This window comes from Sprattus sprattus, assembly GCF_963457725.1.
Source record: "Sprattus sprattus genome assembly, chromosome: 9".
Taxonomy (NCBI): domain Eukaryota; kingdom Metazoa; phylum Chordata; class Actinopteri; order Clupeiformes; family Clupeidae; genus Sprattus; species Sprattus sprattus.
The window spans coordinates 29,752,291-29,770,228 of record NC_137928.1 but is presented as its reverse complement, the minus strand read 5'-3'; the positions used below and the strand labels follow the sequence as shown (position 1 = coordinate 29,770,228).

The following is a 17,938-nucleotide window of genomic DNA, read 5'->3' as shown; positions in this document are numbered from 1 at the left end:
GCTGAAGCGCTCAATAGCCCCTGAAGGCAGTGCTTAAAAAAAAATTAAAAGAAGTCAAGTGAACACGGCCTCGTGTGTGTCGTTTCATAAGTACTACGTGTTCGTTTCCATTTCTCTCATATCTTACGACAACGGCATACATTGATATCAGATAACAATACTGATGCAGTGGAGATAACCTTCCCTAGCTAACGTTAACACACAGTTCAGTAATGTGAATACTAGCTAGCATACAAGCTTTCCATTATAAATAAAGATAAACAAGTTTAACATAAAAAGGTAACGGATCACGATACACGTAACGTTGCTAAAGTAAGATTATTTAAGTAAATCAAGTTTAAGTTACACAGCATATTATATATCAATGTTAAATTACAGAGCATATTATGTCATTGACAGATATTGAGACTTACCTCAAAAGTAATGCAGGTCTTCGGAGAAAATTTGCCTTTATCCATGATGATGCTGTCATTAAGCTTGATTGTGATGGCCAAATGACTCGCGTGCCACCAAATATATTTTATTGGGAAGACAACAATCCCGTTCTTTCTGAAAGTCCAGTCCATTCATAGTTCACGTGACATCAACTTTGAATTGGAAATTGTATCAAGACGACACCCCCCCACCCCCCAAAAAAACTCTTCGGATCTACACGATTCACGTAAATGACATATTTCTAAGGAAAACGGCGATTTTCGCCGAAAAGCGACAAGTTTGCAGGTATGAATCAGGAGCATTCACAAAATAAAAGAATCCAACACAAGCAGACAGTAACATTTCACACATTTCAAATATGTAAAACAATCAGGGGTACATCACACAATAAGATATAAAAGATAAAAATAATAAAAGAGAAAAAAGATAAGAGATATAAAATAATCTAAAAGATTAAAAGGAAAAAAAACAGAGATTAAAAGAAATTAAAAAAAAATGTTTTTATAAATATAAAATAAATATAAAAGGAATTAAAAGATAAACACAATCAGGTCTTGCTAAATGCTCTCATATATAAAAATGTTTTCAGGTGTTTTTTAAAGATACCCACTGAGCTTGCCTGCTTCACGTACAAAGGTAGGGTGTTCCATAGCTTTGGTGCATAATAGGCAAAGGCAGCTTCTCCGCTTTGCTTGTATATTGGCATTTGTAGATCTAAGGTTCCTTTGTGTTTGATAGGGTTTTAAAAGCTCAGAGATGTATGAAGGTGCTATTCCATTTAGAGCCTTATAAGTAATCAACATGACCTTACAATCAATTCTGTAGGAGACAGGGAGCCAGTGCAGTTCAGCCAACACAGGGGTGATGTGCTCCCTCTTCTTGGTCTTTGTTAAAAGTCTAGCAGCAGAATTCTGTATGAGTTCTAATTTCTTGATATGTTTTTTTTTGGGAAGACCATTAAATAAAGCGTTGCAGTAGTCTAACCTACTGGTGATAAAAGCATGGATTCATTTTTCTGCATCTTGTCGCATTAAAAAGGGGCGTATTTTGGCAATATTTCTCAGGTGAAAAAAAGCTGTCTGGGTAACTTTACTAAAATGGGGCTCAAAGCTTAGCTCTGAATCTAAGATGACACCTAGGCTGGTTGCTTTTGGTTTGACCTGATGTCCAAGTTCCCAAGATGACAGAGAATGGTGTCTCGACTTTGGCCCAACAAAAGTACCTCTGTTTTGTCATCATTTAATTTTAAGAAGCTTTTGCTCATCCACTGATTAATGGAGGTTAGGCATGCCGTGAGGGAGGAAAAGCCATCTGGGTTGGTTGGTTCCACAGAAATATAAAGCTGGGTGTCATCAGCATAGCTGTGGAAGTTCACATTATGCTGAGTTATGATGTTTCCTAATGGGAGCATGTATAAGAAAAAGAGCAGAGGGCCAAGGCAGCTTCCCTAGGCCACCCCAAAAGGCAATTCGTGTTTAACTGATACATTATCTCCTAGACTAACATAAAAATCTCTGCCAGTGATGTAGGTTTGAAACCAAGAGACCAACCCACGTTGCAAGGCGGTGAATTAAAATGTCATGATCAATGGTGTCAAATGCCGCACTCAAATCTAAAAGAATAAGGATTGACACTTTGTTTAAATCAGTAGCAAGTCTGAGGTAATTTACTAGGGCCATTTCGGTACTGTGATTTGATCTAAAACCTGATTGGAACTTTTCCAATATGCTGTTTTCTTTGAGGAAAGTATGTAGTTGATTATAGACAACTTTTTCAAGTACTTTGCTCAGGAACGGTAGGTTTGAAATAGGCCTGTAGTTACTCAGGATGTGTGGTCAAGATTCGTCTTTCTAAGCAGAGGTTTCACAACAGCGGTTTTAAAAGCAGTCGGAAATATACCTGTTTCTAATGAGGTGTTCACGATCTTAAAAACAAATGGGGCCAAGCTATCGTATACTTTCTTGAGGAATTTAGTGGGGACTGTGTCCAAGGCACATGTTGAGGAGCTGGTCTGAGTTATAATTTTGCTAAGCTCAGGTTGAGTAATGGCCTTAAAAGAACTTAGTTCTGGGGGGCTATTTTTGGGTGTACTATCAATTTTGTCATCTGTGCTACCAATAGCCTCCCTTATTGAAGTTAATTTGCTTTTGAAGAATTCTGCAAATTCTTCACATCTTCTAGGAGATGCCTGAATGAGTATGTCAAGCGGTGTTTGGTGTAGCAGCCGATCAATGGTAGAGAACAGAATCCTAGAGTTTCCGCTATTTTCAGCAATTATCTTAGAGAAGTGGATCCTTCTCTCATTCCGAACAGCTCTATTATGATTTGCTATTTTTTCTTTTAAGATGTTGTAAGAATATTAAGAGTAGTCAGTTTTTAGTCTGCATAGAAAAATATTAAGCCAGTATAAGGTACATAGGAACAGGGGGTTCCCCCTTGTAGCAGGCCCACCCATGCACAGGAAGTGTAGAGGCAGTGGAGACCTTTGAAGTCTCTAGAACATTAGACGTGCCACAGGGTCAAACAGAGGGCAAGGATAAAAACTGTCAATACTGTCGAGCAGACAATTTTTTGTCAACAAACCATCTGATGGAAACTGCCTGACAACCAAAAAAGGGCCCACCTGAAGCAAGTTGGAAAATCACTTTGATCACAACAGTATAAGGGGGGCCGCCTAACCGCCCTCTCTTCAGAACGCGCCTTCTCCAACTTTACCTTTGTATCGTTGTACTTGGTATCTCTCAGTAAACTTTTTTACTTGTACCTTTTATTCGACCATGTGAGTCTCTACTTTATTCCTGACCAACACTGGACACAACATTTCCTACAATGTCCCGGTGAACCTGTAACTTTGTTTTTCTCCAAGTTCTCTCAGATTTCCTACAAGATCTTTTTAGGTCATGGATATTTTCATTCATCCAAGAAGAGGGTTTCCTTTGGGGCCTTTTTTTTAATGCTCTTATCATCATTGAAAAGTGGATTGGCTTGCTTTATGCAATGTTTTATTTGATTGAAAAACAACAGTGCCAAACAGGGCGGTACAAAATAAAATTATAAAGTGCACATTTCAGATAAACAAGGACTCAGCGAAGAGTGCAGTTAAACAATGGCTTAATATTTTCTTTTTTTCAAGTTTGCTATGAACATAAAATTCTGGGGCCGTATTCACAAAGCCTTTTATCTTACCACTAGGAGTGCTCCTAACTCGCGCTAAAACATTTTACGTAGGAGTAATTTCTTAAAAGTGATTCACAACGCCTCTGATAGGGCCAATAGTTTTCCGCGAAAACGGAAAACGGACGGAATACGCGGAATGGACCATCTGAAACGGAATGGACCACTGAAAACGGAATTGCAACTTTTTAAACGGAAACATAATTTTGTGCATCAAAATCGCCCAAAACCCCCTGTATTTTACCCTGTAAGACTGAATGTCTTTCAAATAAACACAACAACGATCGCAACAATGAACAAACATTAATTAAAGAACAAAAACGGTCAGAAAATGTCACGTCTGCGCTGAACTCTGCTCCGGTCACGCCCCCCTTTTCAAGGGTAGTCACGTTCATTTGCTCATCTTCCCAATCGCATTAAAAACTAAAAATGTTAAGTCTTCTGTTGTGTTGATGGCTGGCAAACAACAATCTAAGAAGGGCACGTATTATTCACTGAGTTACCAAGCAGTCTAATTTATGGGGACTAATTAGCACTGCACTGAATTACATTACCATGACTTATTGCTACACAATAACAATTACACAACTAATATTACTAGATACATATAATAGTGGACATTACACTAGGCAACATGGATGTCATTCATATCTCATCCAGTCGAAATCTTAACAGGATTGAACTCATCTTTATTACAGCGTATCAACATAAGAACAGAACATAGCTAAATCTCCGCTTAGCATCATGCTAATCACTACTAATAGCACGAGCAGGTAGCCCAAAATTTGGTATTTAATACACAATCTATTACAGAAGCAACTTCATGAAAACCCTTACTTTCATTAAGTATGCACATAATGCCTCACATACAGGTCGAACAATGATGATTTAAGCATTGGAAATGTATAAGGCACAGTGTGGTCAACTACTTAGCGACAAACTGAACTCGACAGTATCTTAACGGTGGTTGCTGCACGCACGCAAACAGCGTTGCTAGGCAACATCACTATCAACAGAGTTTTTCATACAGTTAACGTGCAGAAAGGCATTATACGGCTGTTTTTATTTTTTTGACGCGGAATCACGGAATTACCAAAAACGTGACACGGAATTTGCTTTTTTTTGACGCGGAAAACTATTGGCCCTACTCTGAGACCTACTCACACTAAGGATAATACAAACTTCTAAGCTTAAGATAAAAGCACCGTTGCTATGGATGACGTCGATTCTCATGCACGAGTTTAGAAGGGGTGAGGACGGTGATTGGTTGTTGACAGGCTCTCTCATTAAAAACTAATTTGTGACGTCCCTCTAACAATCCCACTATATCAACTGAAAATAAGAGAATAACCTAGGCTTCAAATTAAGTCGTATTAAATAGTTATGGACAGTGCAGTTAGAATGCACACGCATGATGACAAGTTTGTGCATCCAACGGGAATGACACTTTGCACGTTAAGCGATCAATATAAAATATGCATATGGCGCGCACATGTCCGGGGGGGGGGGGGGGGGGCGGACGCGTGGCGGGCGCACGTTTACCGGTTTACCACTTTGGGGGGGGCGTGGGGATGTTTTTTCGGCCTAAAATTCCAGATTTCGCGGGAGCTTCCCACTTTTGGGGGGGATAAGCCCCTACATAAAACCTATTATTTTTCCTGTGACCCAGCAAAACTAGGGGGGTCTGGGGGCATGGTCCCCCATAAGATTATTTTTTTTTTAAATAACCTTTTAAATAGTGTCCTCTAGTGGGTTTTAGGAAGATAAATTAACAAATTGAGATTTAAAATATGGCACAAATTTAAACATATTGAAGACAACTGCTGAGATTTTGTTTGGGATTTGTGTGGAGCAAGAGCACCCTGACCCGGGAGAGAAAGCTTAGGAACAGCTACTACACTTTGCCTCCACATATTAATGTGAGGCCTCCTTCTCTGCAATGACTGATCAAAACAAAGCAGAGAAACAGACTGTGCCTGGAGAAGAGCTTGATATCAGCAGTTGCCTCCCTTTGTTTTAGGAAGAGAAATTAACAAATGTAGATTTAAAATATGGCACAAAAATAAACATATTGAAGACTATTATGGTCTAAAAGTGCTCATTATAGTTAATGTCAGATATCCTCTGTTCAATTTTCAAACTCTCCCTCACTATATTACTTTTTTGATCGAGCAATATTCCATGACACCTGATACGATGCCAACGTGACCGTTTCAGAGTACTTAGCCGAGTCTGTTTCTCTGACTGATGTATCAAAGAATGTACCTTGTGCTTGCCCAGCTCTGGTTTTAGGAACTCCTGGGCTATGTTAGCATCCAAGTTCAAGGCTTTAAAATGCGACCGTGACGTCTGCATATTAAGCAACGGGGTTTTCCATTTCGCTCCGCAAATAATTCCTCCCATTCAGGCAAGAACGCCCGGTGTTCATATTCATACATTCGTTTAGCTCTACGCTTTGCTGGATCCATGGCATTCTTTCAGTAGCTACCGCTAGTCTGGCTAGTAACTCTCTGAGACTTTGGAACATTAACGTTACTTGAAGACATCTCTCAAGATCGAGTGATGACAAAATATACATGAATAAATACCCCCATTCAAATCGGACAGCTTTTTGTCTGTATTTCCAAATATATTGCAAGCAAAATATGCATTTTAGATGGTTTAGATGGCCGGCAACTACTAACTGCTATCTTATCTTCAAACAGAAAGTTACGTCTTGTGCGCATCGGAGCAGAATTCCGCCTTGCGTATACAGAGAGCAGAGGACAATTGTAAACGCGCGATCATCTAGTGACAAAAATGACATGCCGTTGTGCAAATAAGATAAATAACACAAAGTAGGGATGCAAATGATTAATCGACTTTAGATTAATTGTCGATTAAGAGGTTGCTCGATCAAATTGTATTAATCACGATTAATCGCTAGAGGGCGCTAGCGCGAGAGACCGGTTGAAAACAAAATGAAGCGAGCGAGAAGAAGTGCGGTGTGGGACCACTTCAACATTGTTAATTCAGGCAAAGAAGTCAAATGTTCTCTGTGTAATGTGGTATTGAAATACAATAGTTCCACTAGCTCACTCAGTTATCATTTGAACACTGTGCATGCTGCTGTCCTGCATGGCACCACCAGTTCACCTGGTTACTGCCGCGAGTTAAGACTGTAGTCTTAAAACTCAAGTTAGCTATTAGTTCGTTAGCGGGCTAGCTCACCTAGACTTCATAGAGTTAGCTACCTAGCTCGTTAGCGGGCTAGCTCACCTTGCTATGAATATGAATATCTCTGTCTACTCCCGCGCTAACGTGTGCCCGCGAGTTTGGCTCATGAGAGTTAGTAAGTAAGTAAGAGTTGAGTTGGCTATTTAGCTTGATAGCGGACTAGCTCACTCAGGCTTAATGATATTAGATACCTAGCTCGTTAGCGGGCTAGCTTACCTTTGCCTGATGGCTTGCCATTAAGAATGTAACTACTCTATCCCTCACTAACGTGAGCGCGAGTTAAATTTAGCTTGTAATAGCCTAGATGCAGTTTCTTCATAATCTATCCACAAGTTAGATACAAGATTACATATATAGTTACAAGATAGGCTCAATAATATTCTGTTTGGCTCTCTATTTAATTTCTTCTATTCTTTTTTTTTATGTCTGTTTCAAATGCAAGAACTGAGCCAGTCCATAATTTATTTCTTTGTTTTAAATTAAAGAATGTATTTTGTTATACCATAAAAAAAACTTTTCTGCTTTCTTTTCCTAATGCATAATTACTTGAGGAATGTATAATAGAATAGAATAGAATAGAATTATCATAATGTAATGTAATAGAATAACTCAACTATTTAGCTGATATTTGTAAAGGCCCTATTGAAGCACTGAAACTCAGGTGAAAAACGCCGCTTATCAATTAATCGAAAGTCGATCGATAAGATTATCAACTAATGATTAATGAATTAATCGATAATTTGCATCCCTAACACAAAGCTATTTATTGTGTCTAATAAAATAACAAGCTATAGAGTATATACCTGTTCTATAGGAAAGGTATCCTTAACTGACTTCCGTTGTGATCTGGCGCTTTATAGAAAATTAAATTGAGCAAAGTTAACTTGACCTTTCAGGGGGGGTGCCGTTGGGGGGGCGGGGCACTAACATATCTCAACAGTGTTTTGTTTTCGGCACAGTCGCAGGCAGACAGCCGAACTTCGTGCTTTCATGCAATCCCAATGAGAGCGACACCAACTTTGTCTGAGCAAAAAAAAAAAAAAAAAAAAAAAACTTCATGTGCACGCAGAGACTATGGTGGCCGAAATTAGACTATGGCGGTGCGCCATAGTCTCGTCAATGTGTGGGAAACACTGGCCACTGTCACCCCAGTGGCATCCAGCTGGTAAGTTCTCAAAAACCTGCTGCAGACCGCTCTCCGTTGAAATGCACAAGTCATCGGTACATCCAGGCCACATCTTTTGATGGGGCAATTATTGTAATGTGTGTCCCGTCACTGGACATTCCTGCGATCGCCATGGAATTTACTTTGATCTTGTGTAAGCGATTGTCCAAAGGCAACTGGATAAACTGTTGGATGATGTGGGGTCTACAGTGCGTTGATAGTTTGATGAATTAAACGGCTGACTGATGATTCCCAGTGTCGTCATTTGCGTTTTCCGCGAAGCCAAATAGGCTATCTTTATGTTTCCAAACATTTCCAAACATTTCCAGACACATCGTTGTTTAAAGGCGTCATTGCATCCCGCGCTAATTCTATGACAATATTAATACCTTCACGGTTTAAGCAATGTATTTTATCAATTCCAAGTCGGCTGCAGCCATCTTACGATTTTTTGTGAATAAGTCTTAGTGACTTAGGAGTCCTCATGAGGAGTTTTAAGCTGTCTTAGACTTAGGTGCTACTTTTAGGGATAAAATACTTTGTGAATTGCTCTTAGTAAAAAAAAATAGGAGTCCTAAATTTAAGACTGACACGCCCATTATTTTTAGGAGTTTCTCCTAAATTCGCCACTTATGAGCTACTTTTAGCCCTAAGATTCTTTGTGAATACGGTCCCAGGCCTCTTATTTCAAAAACAATGAACCGTAACAGTTAGGTTACCATTAAAAGGTAAGCCTACTACTTCTGTGCTTTCAGCCAGCTGCCAGTTGACATTTTCAGACAACAGTGAAGCTCGCTTCTTTTGCACAACACAACTTTTAAAGGCAAACTTTCTATTCAGAAGCTTTTTACCATCCATTTCGCTGTATCGCGCTCACCATTCACTCAAACGTCACGTTAGCCTACTACACAGTTTGGGAGGGCAAAAAGAACGTTAATCTAAAAAAACAATACATTAATCGCGCAATAAAAAATGTACGGCGTTAAAATGGGTTTGCGTTAACGCCGTTAATAACGCGTTAAACTGACAGCACTAATATATATGGTTTGCTGGTAGGGTATTATTTTTTGCAGGACAAAATGTAATTAAAGTAGGCCAATAAGACATTTTTTTATGTCCAATGTGTAACGTTTACAGTGTGTTTTCCTTCTGATTTCTGAACATGTCGGCAGTCAATTTGGTACTTCCTGGGCTTAAGTAGCTAGCATAGCAACCATTGAAATTAATGGGGGGTGGTACTTCCTCACTTTCCCCAGGTCAAGGTTTCCTCCATGCTCCTTACCTTGTGTGCAGGCACCAGGTTGACCAGCACTGTGTCGAGCAGTTCCTGCGAAACAGTGTCCCCCTCACAGATGATGGAGCTCATCAGGTCAACCATGTGCATGTGCACCTTCTGGTTATGGCCATTGCTGATGAAGCAACAAAAGACAAACAATATCGTCAACAATAAAACCTGCTGTAGTAAACATACCTACAAGGCATGAAAATGGTATGTGTTGATATTAATTAAATTAAAGAAGTGCAAAGTCAGCAACCGCAAGTGTTCCAACTTTGTTTGGATACACATGAGCTTACCAATATATAGTGTAACCAGCTTTTTTGATAGTGAAGCCATCATCCACTTCACGTGTGCACATGCTTGGATGAAAACTTTACAGTCACAGTAATTGTCCACATTCTCTGCCAGTCCTCATCAAACTAATTATCTTCTGTCTGTTCTTATATCTGATTGGTTTCTGGGGTTGGCTGCTATGATGCACAAATTTTAAGGTGTAAGGTGTTAGATTACTTGTTTACTCCCGGGAGGTTAATAAAAGGCTTTGTAACATGATCTTAGACTGGGACACTGAAATGTGCATTTAATGTATATTTTCCCGACAGTGAGTTTTTAACATCTCAAACATGTCTTTCTAAATAAGCCTCACAAATGTGTAATTTGGTTAATTTACTTCTTTGTTAGGTTAAATGGTTTCATTTGAGGTTATTTGTAATACAATTATCTTGCTTTCATTTTCAAAATCATTATGATTTCCATGGATTGTAATGACATACACAAGGCTAATATGAAATTCATGTTCCAGGTTTTCCCGACTGCCAAAAGAAACGAGGTTGTGACTCAGTTTACCTCTGTTTTAAATAAATCTTGCCTTTTTCAGAAACCCACGTTCATTCTCAGGTTAAGCGCTATGGGCGTGATTGGAGCATGTAGGGCAGAATGCCATTATTTAAAAAAATAAATTCACTCACTTGATGACTTGGAAGAGTGTCCTGTAAAGCTGTGTGAAGATTTCATTACTGTCCTCCAATTCAAAGCAGATGTTGTAGGACTTCACCCAAGCAATATTCTGTGGAGGAATGCAGGTAAATGCCCAGCAACGCAGAAGCTGAATACTCCCCACACCCAAAACAGAAAGACACAAACCTCCAGAAGGTAAAAATATCGATTGAACTGGGCACTTTTGGTATCTTCCAGTCCTTTAAGCTGCCTTGTGATGAACATGAAAATATCCTGAAATGGACATAAAAGCAAAAGGTAAGCCAACTCCTACACCTTACACCTAAATATAAATTTCTTATGACAAAAGATAGAAAAAGAGAACAGAACAATACTGCTAATGTGGCATAAATACTGTTAACAGAACATGAGGGCACGAGCACCTTTAGTTTATCAGGTGATGTGTATGGTGCCTCTGGAGCATAGATGCGAAAGATGTCCGCCAAACAACAGGCTACAAGTAGCCGTACATCTTTGTCTGGATGTTTGAGAAAAAAGTCAGAGGCTAAGTGCAGTGCCAGGTTGAGATACAGTTCCTTTTCTTCTTCAGAGTCCTGATCCATGTCCATGAAGGTTTTTACCACCATCTACACAACAACCACAACAGAATGTCAATTTACTTCAGAGATATTTATGCTTCACAGAGGAATGGTGAATAGAGGAATGGAAATAAATATAAAATACATTATTAACCACAAGGTATGTACAAGGCATTAGTTTGATGCAGGTATAAAAACAATTAGTTTGATTTCCTGGGGATCAAACCAAAAGGCCGTCGGGTTGTTAGTATCTTGCTTTACCTTTTGAGGTACATGGAGATATTCTACTTGATTGGTCAAAAGTAGTTAATTGCCTTACATCTCGATTAGATAGAGGCACCTGAACAGCACCAAGTAAGCCTCCCTAGCGATGGCAAAAGTTCTACTCATTGTTTAAAATAAAAAACAAACAAATATCCCCAAATGTCTTAATTTTACATCTGACCCAGATTTAAGATTTCCACCAACCTTAAGCCTCCGAACCATCTCTTCCTTTGAGATTTTATCGGAGATCTCCTTCACCCCTGGTGGGTAGGTGATCTTGCCATCTGTGGCTCGATTCTTGGAGTGAGCCATACTCTCCTTTCAGTGCTCCCTTGTCTGTAGAGAACATATCAAAGCCAAAATGTGTCAATTTGAGTAGCAGTAGCATCATGGACATGCTCTTGTTTCAAAACAATCCCTAGGGGCAGGGAGTATCAACCCGATAACCACAGCAATTTAGACATGTTGAATAGAACCTGATGGCCAATATTGCCATTTATCAAGCCTGCTGTTCAATTTAAAAAGAAGTCCGAGGTTTAGCAAACACAAACAAAACTGTTAGGGAGAAAAAAGCAGCATTATACGGTACCATTTTATATATGCAACCGAAAGAATGGCTATTTTATATTTTTTCAGCTAAACTGCACTGATCACAATTCTCAACATAGCATTCACTATCGTCTCCAATGGTCAATGGCCAAAGTTACCACTTACCCGACAATTGATCACTAAGCGCACTTATCCACACATTATTACTTAGCTTTTTAAATAAATAACTCCCATCATTGTTAACTTCTGCGTTGATTGCAGTCTGACAGCTATCTGATGTTGGTTAAGTTACTGACGTAAACCAAGGGGAGAGTAACTTACAGTTATCGTTAACTAAAAAGACATGGGTTTGCTTATGCTCAAAACAATGCATGTCAGTTAGGATAATGTGCCACAATACAATATATTGAGCTTGCCTCGCTGACTGGGGAAACAACTCGGTAGTTAACGTAGTGTTTACATTAATGTTAATATAATAACGTTACATCTATTTAGGCATGTTTTGGTAGCTATGGCTAGCTAGCTAAGTCACAACTAGCTAACGTTATGCCTGTCAGCGCGCTAACTTGACTTACGTTAAGCTTGCCGTGCTCCTAGCTAACTGACACATTGCAAAAAGGAATATAAAACACATCGAGGTGGCGGGAAAGGTCAAATATGATCCAACAAACATATTACATTACAAACAAACTGCATACACGTTAAAGGACTAGCTAATGCAGTCACCCACCTAACGTTACATGTAATATAATGGGGCTGTTGGGCTATTGTGAAACAAATGGCAGTAAACTGTCCCTACACCAATTGAAACGAACGTTAGCAACTTATCCTAGCAACGTTTCAGCTCTACCCGAAAGGGTAAAACATCACTTTGATGGACTGCACGCTGTTATATATAAAAAAGGACATTAGAGTCAAGTGCACAGTTTGTCACGCATTAGACATGACCTCAACCTTATTTGGCTTGTGATAACACCCCGCATTTGTTAGCGATATAGATGCTTTCAGTTAAGTTAGCACTGTGGCCAAACAGGGTTGCGGGGTAACGCTAGACTCCGTGGGGAAGGCAGCAAACATTAGCAGCTAACTTCACGTTCATACACGTTGGGTAGCTACATAGTTAAGTGTATCATACCGGAATGCAAAATGACATGTACACCGATCAAACTAAATTAAACTGATATCATGTTTCAATTGGAAAACATAATTTTAGAAGGCAGCAATACCGACTTGCTGGAATCCATTCTGGGCAAAGAATGGACATAAAGGTAAATGACGCTAGCACGCTAGGAAATGTTAACATTTTAATGCTAGCTCAATATTGACTGGCTTGACCGTACCAGCAAATTACCCTCATCGCACAGCGACGTATTCCCGAATTTTAATGTATAATATGGCTCGGATATAACTAAGATTGTGTTGCAACATTTAATCAGCTTGACCATTTTATTCAAAATCAACGATACCTTATTTGATGAGGTGCAACCAATAGTCTGTTCTACCACTATGGTCCTCCTTTCGGCTTCAAAATGGCGCCAATTTGTCCCTAGCAGCACCAATCCAACCTCGCTGTACAACAGCAAGCAAAATTGGCTACAGTGATGAAAATAGTACAATGGTGACTCCTGTAGGCTGTTCCTCCTCTCCATTCGCCTTTATCGCACTGATGCTGATGAGGGCACAGGGACGTATAGTCCACACAAAACACATTCTCACTAATACTAAAACCAAACTTTTAAGGTAAAGTATTTTTATTCAATATATATTCCTCGTGATACAAGTAGCATATATGAAGTTATAAACTAACTCTTTCACATTTGTGAAAATAAAAACAGTAAAAAATAAACAATGATTCACTGAATGACAATTTTTCAGTGAATTGTGGTATGGTGAATTGCTCACATTCAATCTAATTTTAAACAATTTATAAACATTATCAAAAACATTTATTTAAAAAAAAGTATTAAAGTTATCAACTTCAAAGTTCAGTCTACTGAAAATCAGAGATCTCCTGCTTCCTTTTTCTCTGGTGCCTAAAAGCATGCTCAGTGCTCTGACGTGGAGGTTCCTGAGAGTTTAGCACAATATCCACAGTCATAGGCAGTTCAAAGCGTTCCAGCATCTTTGCTATTTTCTGCTGTGGGACACCATGCTTGTTCCTCCTAAAATATATGAATTTATATGTACATACATATAAACCGTAAACTTATACCTAAACTATATATTTACATATATATAAACACAGACAGATTGTATGAAGCAATAACAGACACACAACATGCACTTCAACCAAATAACTATAAAGCATACTAAAGCATAGACTGCAGTTGAACACATTTAAACATTATGTTTAAGATAGTACAGCTTACCTTTCCAGCTCAGAGGGCTCATATTTCCAGCTAGTGTTAGGCTCATAGAAACACACAATATATCCCCTCTCTAGAGCCTGCATGAATGGAAAGGGGTGCAATATTTAAGTTACATATTTAACAGGACATTTATGTTTTATACCATTAAAATACAGCTACTGGAGGATTAACAAACGTATTAGCTTTTATGATGAACTTTGGCACATTATCCTGCAAAATGTACTGCTTTTAAAGCAATTGTCTACTTTTGTCTTTGGTATCGCATTATGTACAATTATCAATAACTCTTGAAGAACAGATCCAAACATATAATAGTAAAGATATTCACAAACAGACTTGTCAATCATATTCACCATTTGAACATATGGCTTCATCTCCCAGGCTTGCATGTTTGTATTATCAATAATAATCGGTGACCGGCATTCACATAATGCCTCTCGTGCTAAAGGTTGAAGACAGATGAGACAATTTAAACATCTTCTTAATATAGTTTTAAAGCAAAAACAGGTCTTAGCCTATTTGAAAACAGATAGATGACAGTTATAGGAAACATGGTAATACTTCGATTTTGGTTCCAGTAATGTGCATCTCCCAGAAGGTGTTGGTCATAGAGGTAACGGTCTTCTTGAAGAAAGTAGTCATCAGTGCTTAGGATCAGTCCGTTGGTACGAGACCCCAATAGCTCCCTACAGATATACAGTCATATGCAATTGTCAATTACTCAATCTTTGGCTTATTGTCTCGGTCATTAAAGCAATTTCCAAGCCAAAGTGTATTACAATGTGTATTACAATGAATCAACATTGAAATTACTGAACCACATTACATGTGGACAATCAAGGGCCCTCTGAGGGTGCAGACCTCCACCAATGCTCATATAGTCAAGTCACTAGATGTCCAGTCTGAGTCCAGTTGCAAGTTCTTATTGCTCAAGTCTGGGTCACCAGTGTCGTCATGTACATTACCTACCAAAATATAATTTAAAATGTAACTCACTCTCACGTAAATAATGAACACTGTGGCATAACAAGTAGACACATAATCAAGTCATAGCACTAGAGATCAACGAGCGCAATGTATAACTGTAGGAATTATGGAATTATGTAGGCAATGGCAAAGAGGGGTTCACAGAATTATTACAGTAGTACAGATTAGTTTAGAGTCCTCTGGTCAGTCATGCACTCAATGCTAGAATCAAGCAATACGTGTTCGAGTCACAAATATTGCGGATCATCTACTACAGTGTAGTACATCACTAGGTGTTTGCCAATTATTGGCTACTAGTGCAGTGCCCGTAGGAATTATGCATTCTGTAGTGTTAGCAGACGTAGGTGTAGCTGTTGGGTAGTGTAATAGCAAGACATATTTGCACTCCACATAGGTACAGGTTACACTGAAGTATTATTGTGATGTATGTTTCCTTTTCATTAAGAAATGTTTTAATGTTGTATAGCCTTTTTGGAGATATACCAACAAATAAAGTTTGAGATTATGTAGTGGATGCAGTTGAATATAGATGTCAAAGTTGCTGTCTAAACTATAAACTAAATGTCATAAAGAAAGAAATTATTTAAAATGAAGTTATGGTTGAAATAGGATCACTTCTTTATTGTAAGGGTAAGTGTAGGGTAAGAATGGTCATGCAGTTGGACTCAAATGTAGGTTACTTTTATTGAATGTATGTAGCCTACTGTACTGTAGGCTACTGTGACTTCGATGATGCTAGCTTTGACAGCCCATTCTCAGACAGATCGTAATCTAATTATGTCCTTACAATGGGAACACAGTTTAAATACTCTGACTGGAGATGGCGTTACTATCCCCCACCCGAATTCAGTGCAGGACTGGGAGGATAACATGACGACGTGGGCCCAACATAACTTACAGCGAGATTTGCGCGTATTTCGTGGACTCCATAGCAACAGATGGGAAAGCAATGGACAATCTGAAAACCTCCGAGGCTTATCAATAAGCTACCATTTGTAGCGGTGTATACTCAAACGATAACCCATAGTGCCTAACGCAAACGATAAAATAGAAATTTCTCGCGAACTATGAATTCAGAGAGAGAGTTGTATAGAGTAAAATTCATGCGTTTTGCATATGCCATGAATAAGTGCTGTAATCACAGTAACATTTCAACCATGCTTATGAAATGAGTTTGCCAAGTTGTAAGTCGAATAAGTGCAGAAAAGAAGCTTAAAAATAAACGAATAGATAAAATCAATCACTGTCTTCAGATTACTTGAGCATATGTCTGTATCTGTTCACCAAGAAGAATTTGAATGCGGACCTCCTTATCGTATCCAACGCTCATCTGAACTTTGAGTGAAGGCAGGATAGTTTACGTCTGTATCTGTTCACCAATAACCGATAACCCATTAGTGCCTACAGGAAACGGTAAAATACAAATATCTCGCGAACTATGAATTCAAAAATCTTCAAAATCAAGGATGCACAGGTTTATGACATGTGTAAGCTACATGCGAAATCTCTTAACTAACGTAACTACCGTCAGGGAGATACGCCCTAGACAGACTGACTGACAGACACACAGAGATTCCTGGATTTATTATTGGTTATAAGTTAAACATCTGATTATATGTGGATAAAACGCTTCATAGAAAACATACCTGGCCAGTGTTGATTTCCCAGATCCAGGAGCTCCTCTCATTAATATTAACACTAAATAGTCTGGATCAACTGTTCGATTAGGATGGGGGTGAGCCTGTTGATACATCTGACATTCTTCTGGATTAGTATGACTAAATGGCATATTTTCCCACTGAAGACTTGGTCTGTGATCTAAAGGATATAGCGAGATCCTTGGTGGTGGTGGTAAGAGCGGGAAAGGACATGGATACTGATGTCTCAGAGGCCTCATAGCTGCTGCAGAACCAAGGAATGGGTTGTAGGACCCTCTCAAGGGAGGTGGACATGAAGCATCGAAATGCTGAAAGTGACGGTGCAAGTGTTTAGGATTATGTGGTTTATTTTGCCACACCTGGCCTGAATAAGGTCCACAGTGCCTGGTAGGCTGGCTGAGGTCAGACTGGATTTCGTGTTGTGAAGCAGAGTACTGCTGTTTTTTAGCGATGGTACTTGTGTCTGCATTACATTTGCCATCAGGTAGGTCTACATCCTCGGGTTCAATCTGTTCGAGCTCTTTGTAGAACATATCCAGTTCATCCTCGATTTCCGTTTTTGGTTTAACAATCTTTGGTCGGACAAGAGGGCCAATAAAGGACGTGCTTGTAAAGCCGACATCTTTACGTAATACCTCTTTGTTGGGGTTGGCTTGTGTATTTCTACAAGGTAGTGTGGTACTGGCTGGCAGTTTAGTCGGTCCATCGCCTGGCTCACTTTTAGATATTTTGGGAGATGTCCGGACGTTCTGACAAGAACGCAACCCGTCGATGTCTTTAAATCTCCGCTCACTCGCAGACAATGACCTGAGAACATCTGAACAAGAGCTACCTAGGTTTCCTTCTAGGTCGGATAACTTAAGCTTTTTCACGGACGGTTCTCCTACATTTTCACCATAGGGTGGGTTAGTATTAACAACGGACATTTAGAGTGATAGCTATACAATATACACCATTACGAAGTGACAGTTCTGCGTTTCGCTAATTACGGTACGAGCTTGCCTGTCCTGTCGTCAAAAAGGTAAATCTTATCAAATGTAAAAGATCATGTACCACTCGTTTGATGAAGTTCTTCTTATTATTCAATTTCACTAAGATTGAGGTGATTAAAAAGCAAACCACTTAAAATTCTTGCTGAAACCAGTTTGTGACACTCGGTAACTGACTACCGGAAGGAAATAGACAGTTGTAAATTCAATATGGCCGCCATTCGTCTTTTTGTTTTTCAAAACAAGAGGCCCAAAAGTACACCAAAGCCAAGGTAAAGGTTGTAAGTACCTAATATGAGTTGCCAGCTGAAAAGATCA

General features: G+C 39.1%; 2 protein-coding genes across 3 annotated transcripts in view; both read right to left on the bottom strand.

Annotated features, from left to right (window-relative positions):
* Positions 1 to 13,187, bottom strand: part of pds5b (PDS5 cohesin associated factor B) — a 49,775-nt gene extending 36,588 nt beyond the window's left edge. Inside the window, exons 1-6 of the mRNA XM_080844296.1 lie at positions 13,084 to 13,187; positions 11,273 to 11,404; positions 10,649 to 10,852; positions 10,413 to 10,499; positions 10,238 to 10,335; positions 9,273 to 9,399 (exon numbers count right to left, since the gene is read on the bottom strand). Coding sequence (XP_080700422.1) covers positions 9,273 to 9,399; positions 10,238 to 10,335; positions 10,413 to 10,499; positions 10,649 to 10,852; positions 11,273 to 11,380 — 624 coding nt within the window. The 5' untranslated portion in view covers positions 11,381 to 11,404; positions 13,084 to 13,187. The remainder of the gene's footprint in view (positions 1 to 9,272; positions 9,400 to 10,237; positions 10,336 to 10,412; positions 10,500 to 10,648; positions 10,853 to 11,272; positions 11,405 to 13,083) is intronic.
* A 320-nt stretch (positions 13,188 to 13,507) lies between these two features.
* Positions 13,508 to 17,717, bottom strand: n4bp2l2 (NEDD4 binding protein 2-like 2). Of its 2 annotated transcripts, none has more exons than XM_080845411.1 (5): positions 16,620 to 17,717; positions 14,548 to 14,672; positions 14,340 to 14,428; positions 13,987 to 14,063; positions 13,508 to 13,779 (listed from the first exon to the last, which is right to left on the bottom strand). In XM_080845411.1, exons 1-5 carry the CDS (start codon positions 17,555 to 17,557, stop codon positions 13,608 to 13,610), a joined length of 1,401 nt encoding a protein of 466 aa, XP_080701537.1. In that variant the 5' UTR covers positions 17,558 to 17,717; the 3' UTR covers positions 13,508 to 13,607. The 2 variants fall into 2 exon arrangements, with proteins under 2 accessions (XP_080701537.1, XP_080701538.1); XM_080845412.1 differs by lacking the exon at positions 16,620 to 17,717 and adding an exon at positions 14,813 to 14,924.
* Positions 17,718 to 17,938: the final 221 nt, after the last annotated feature.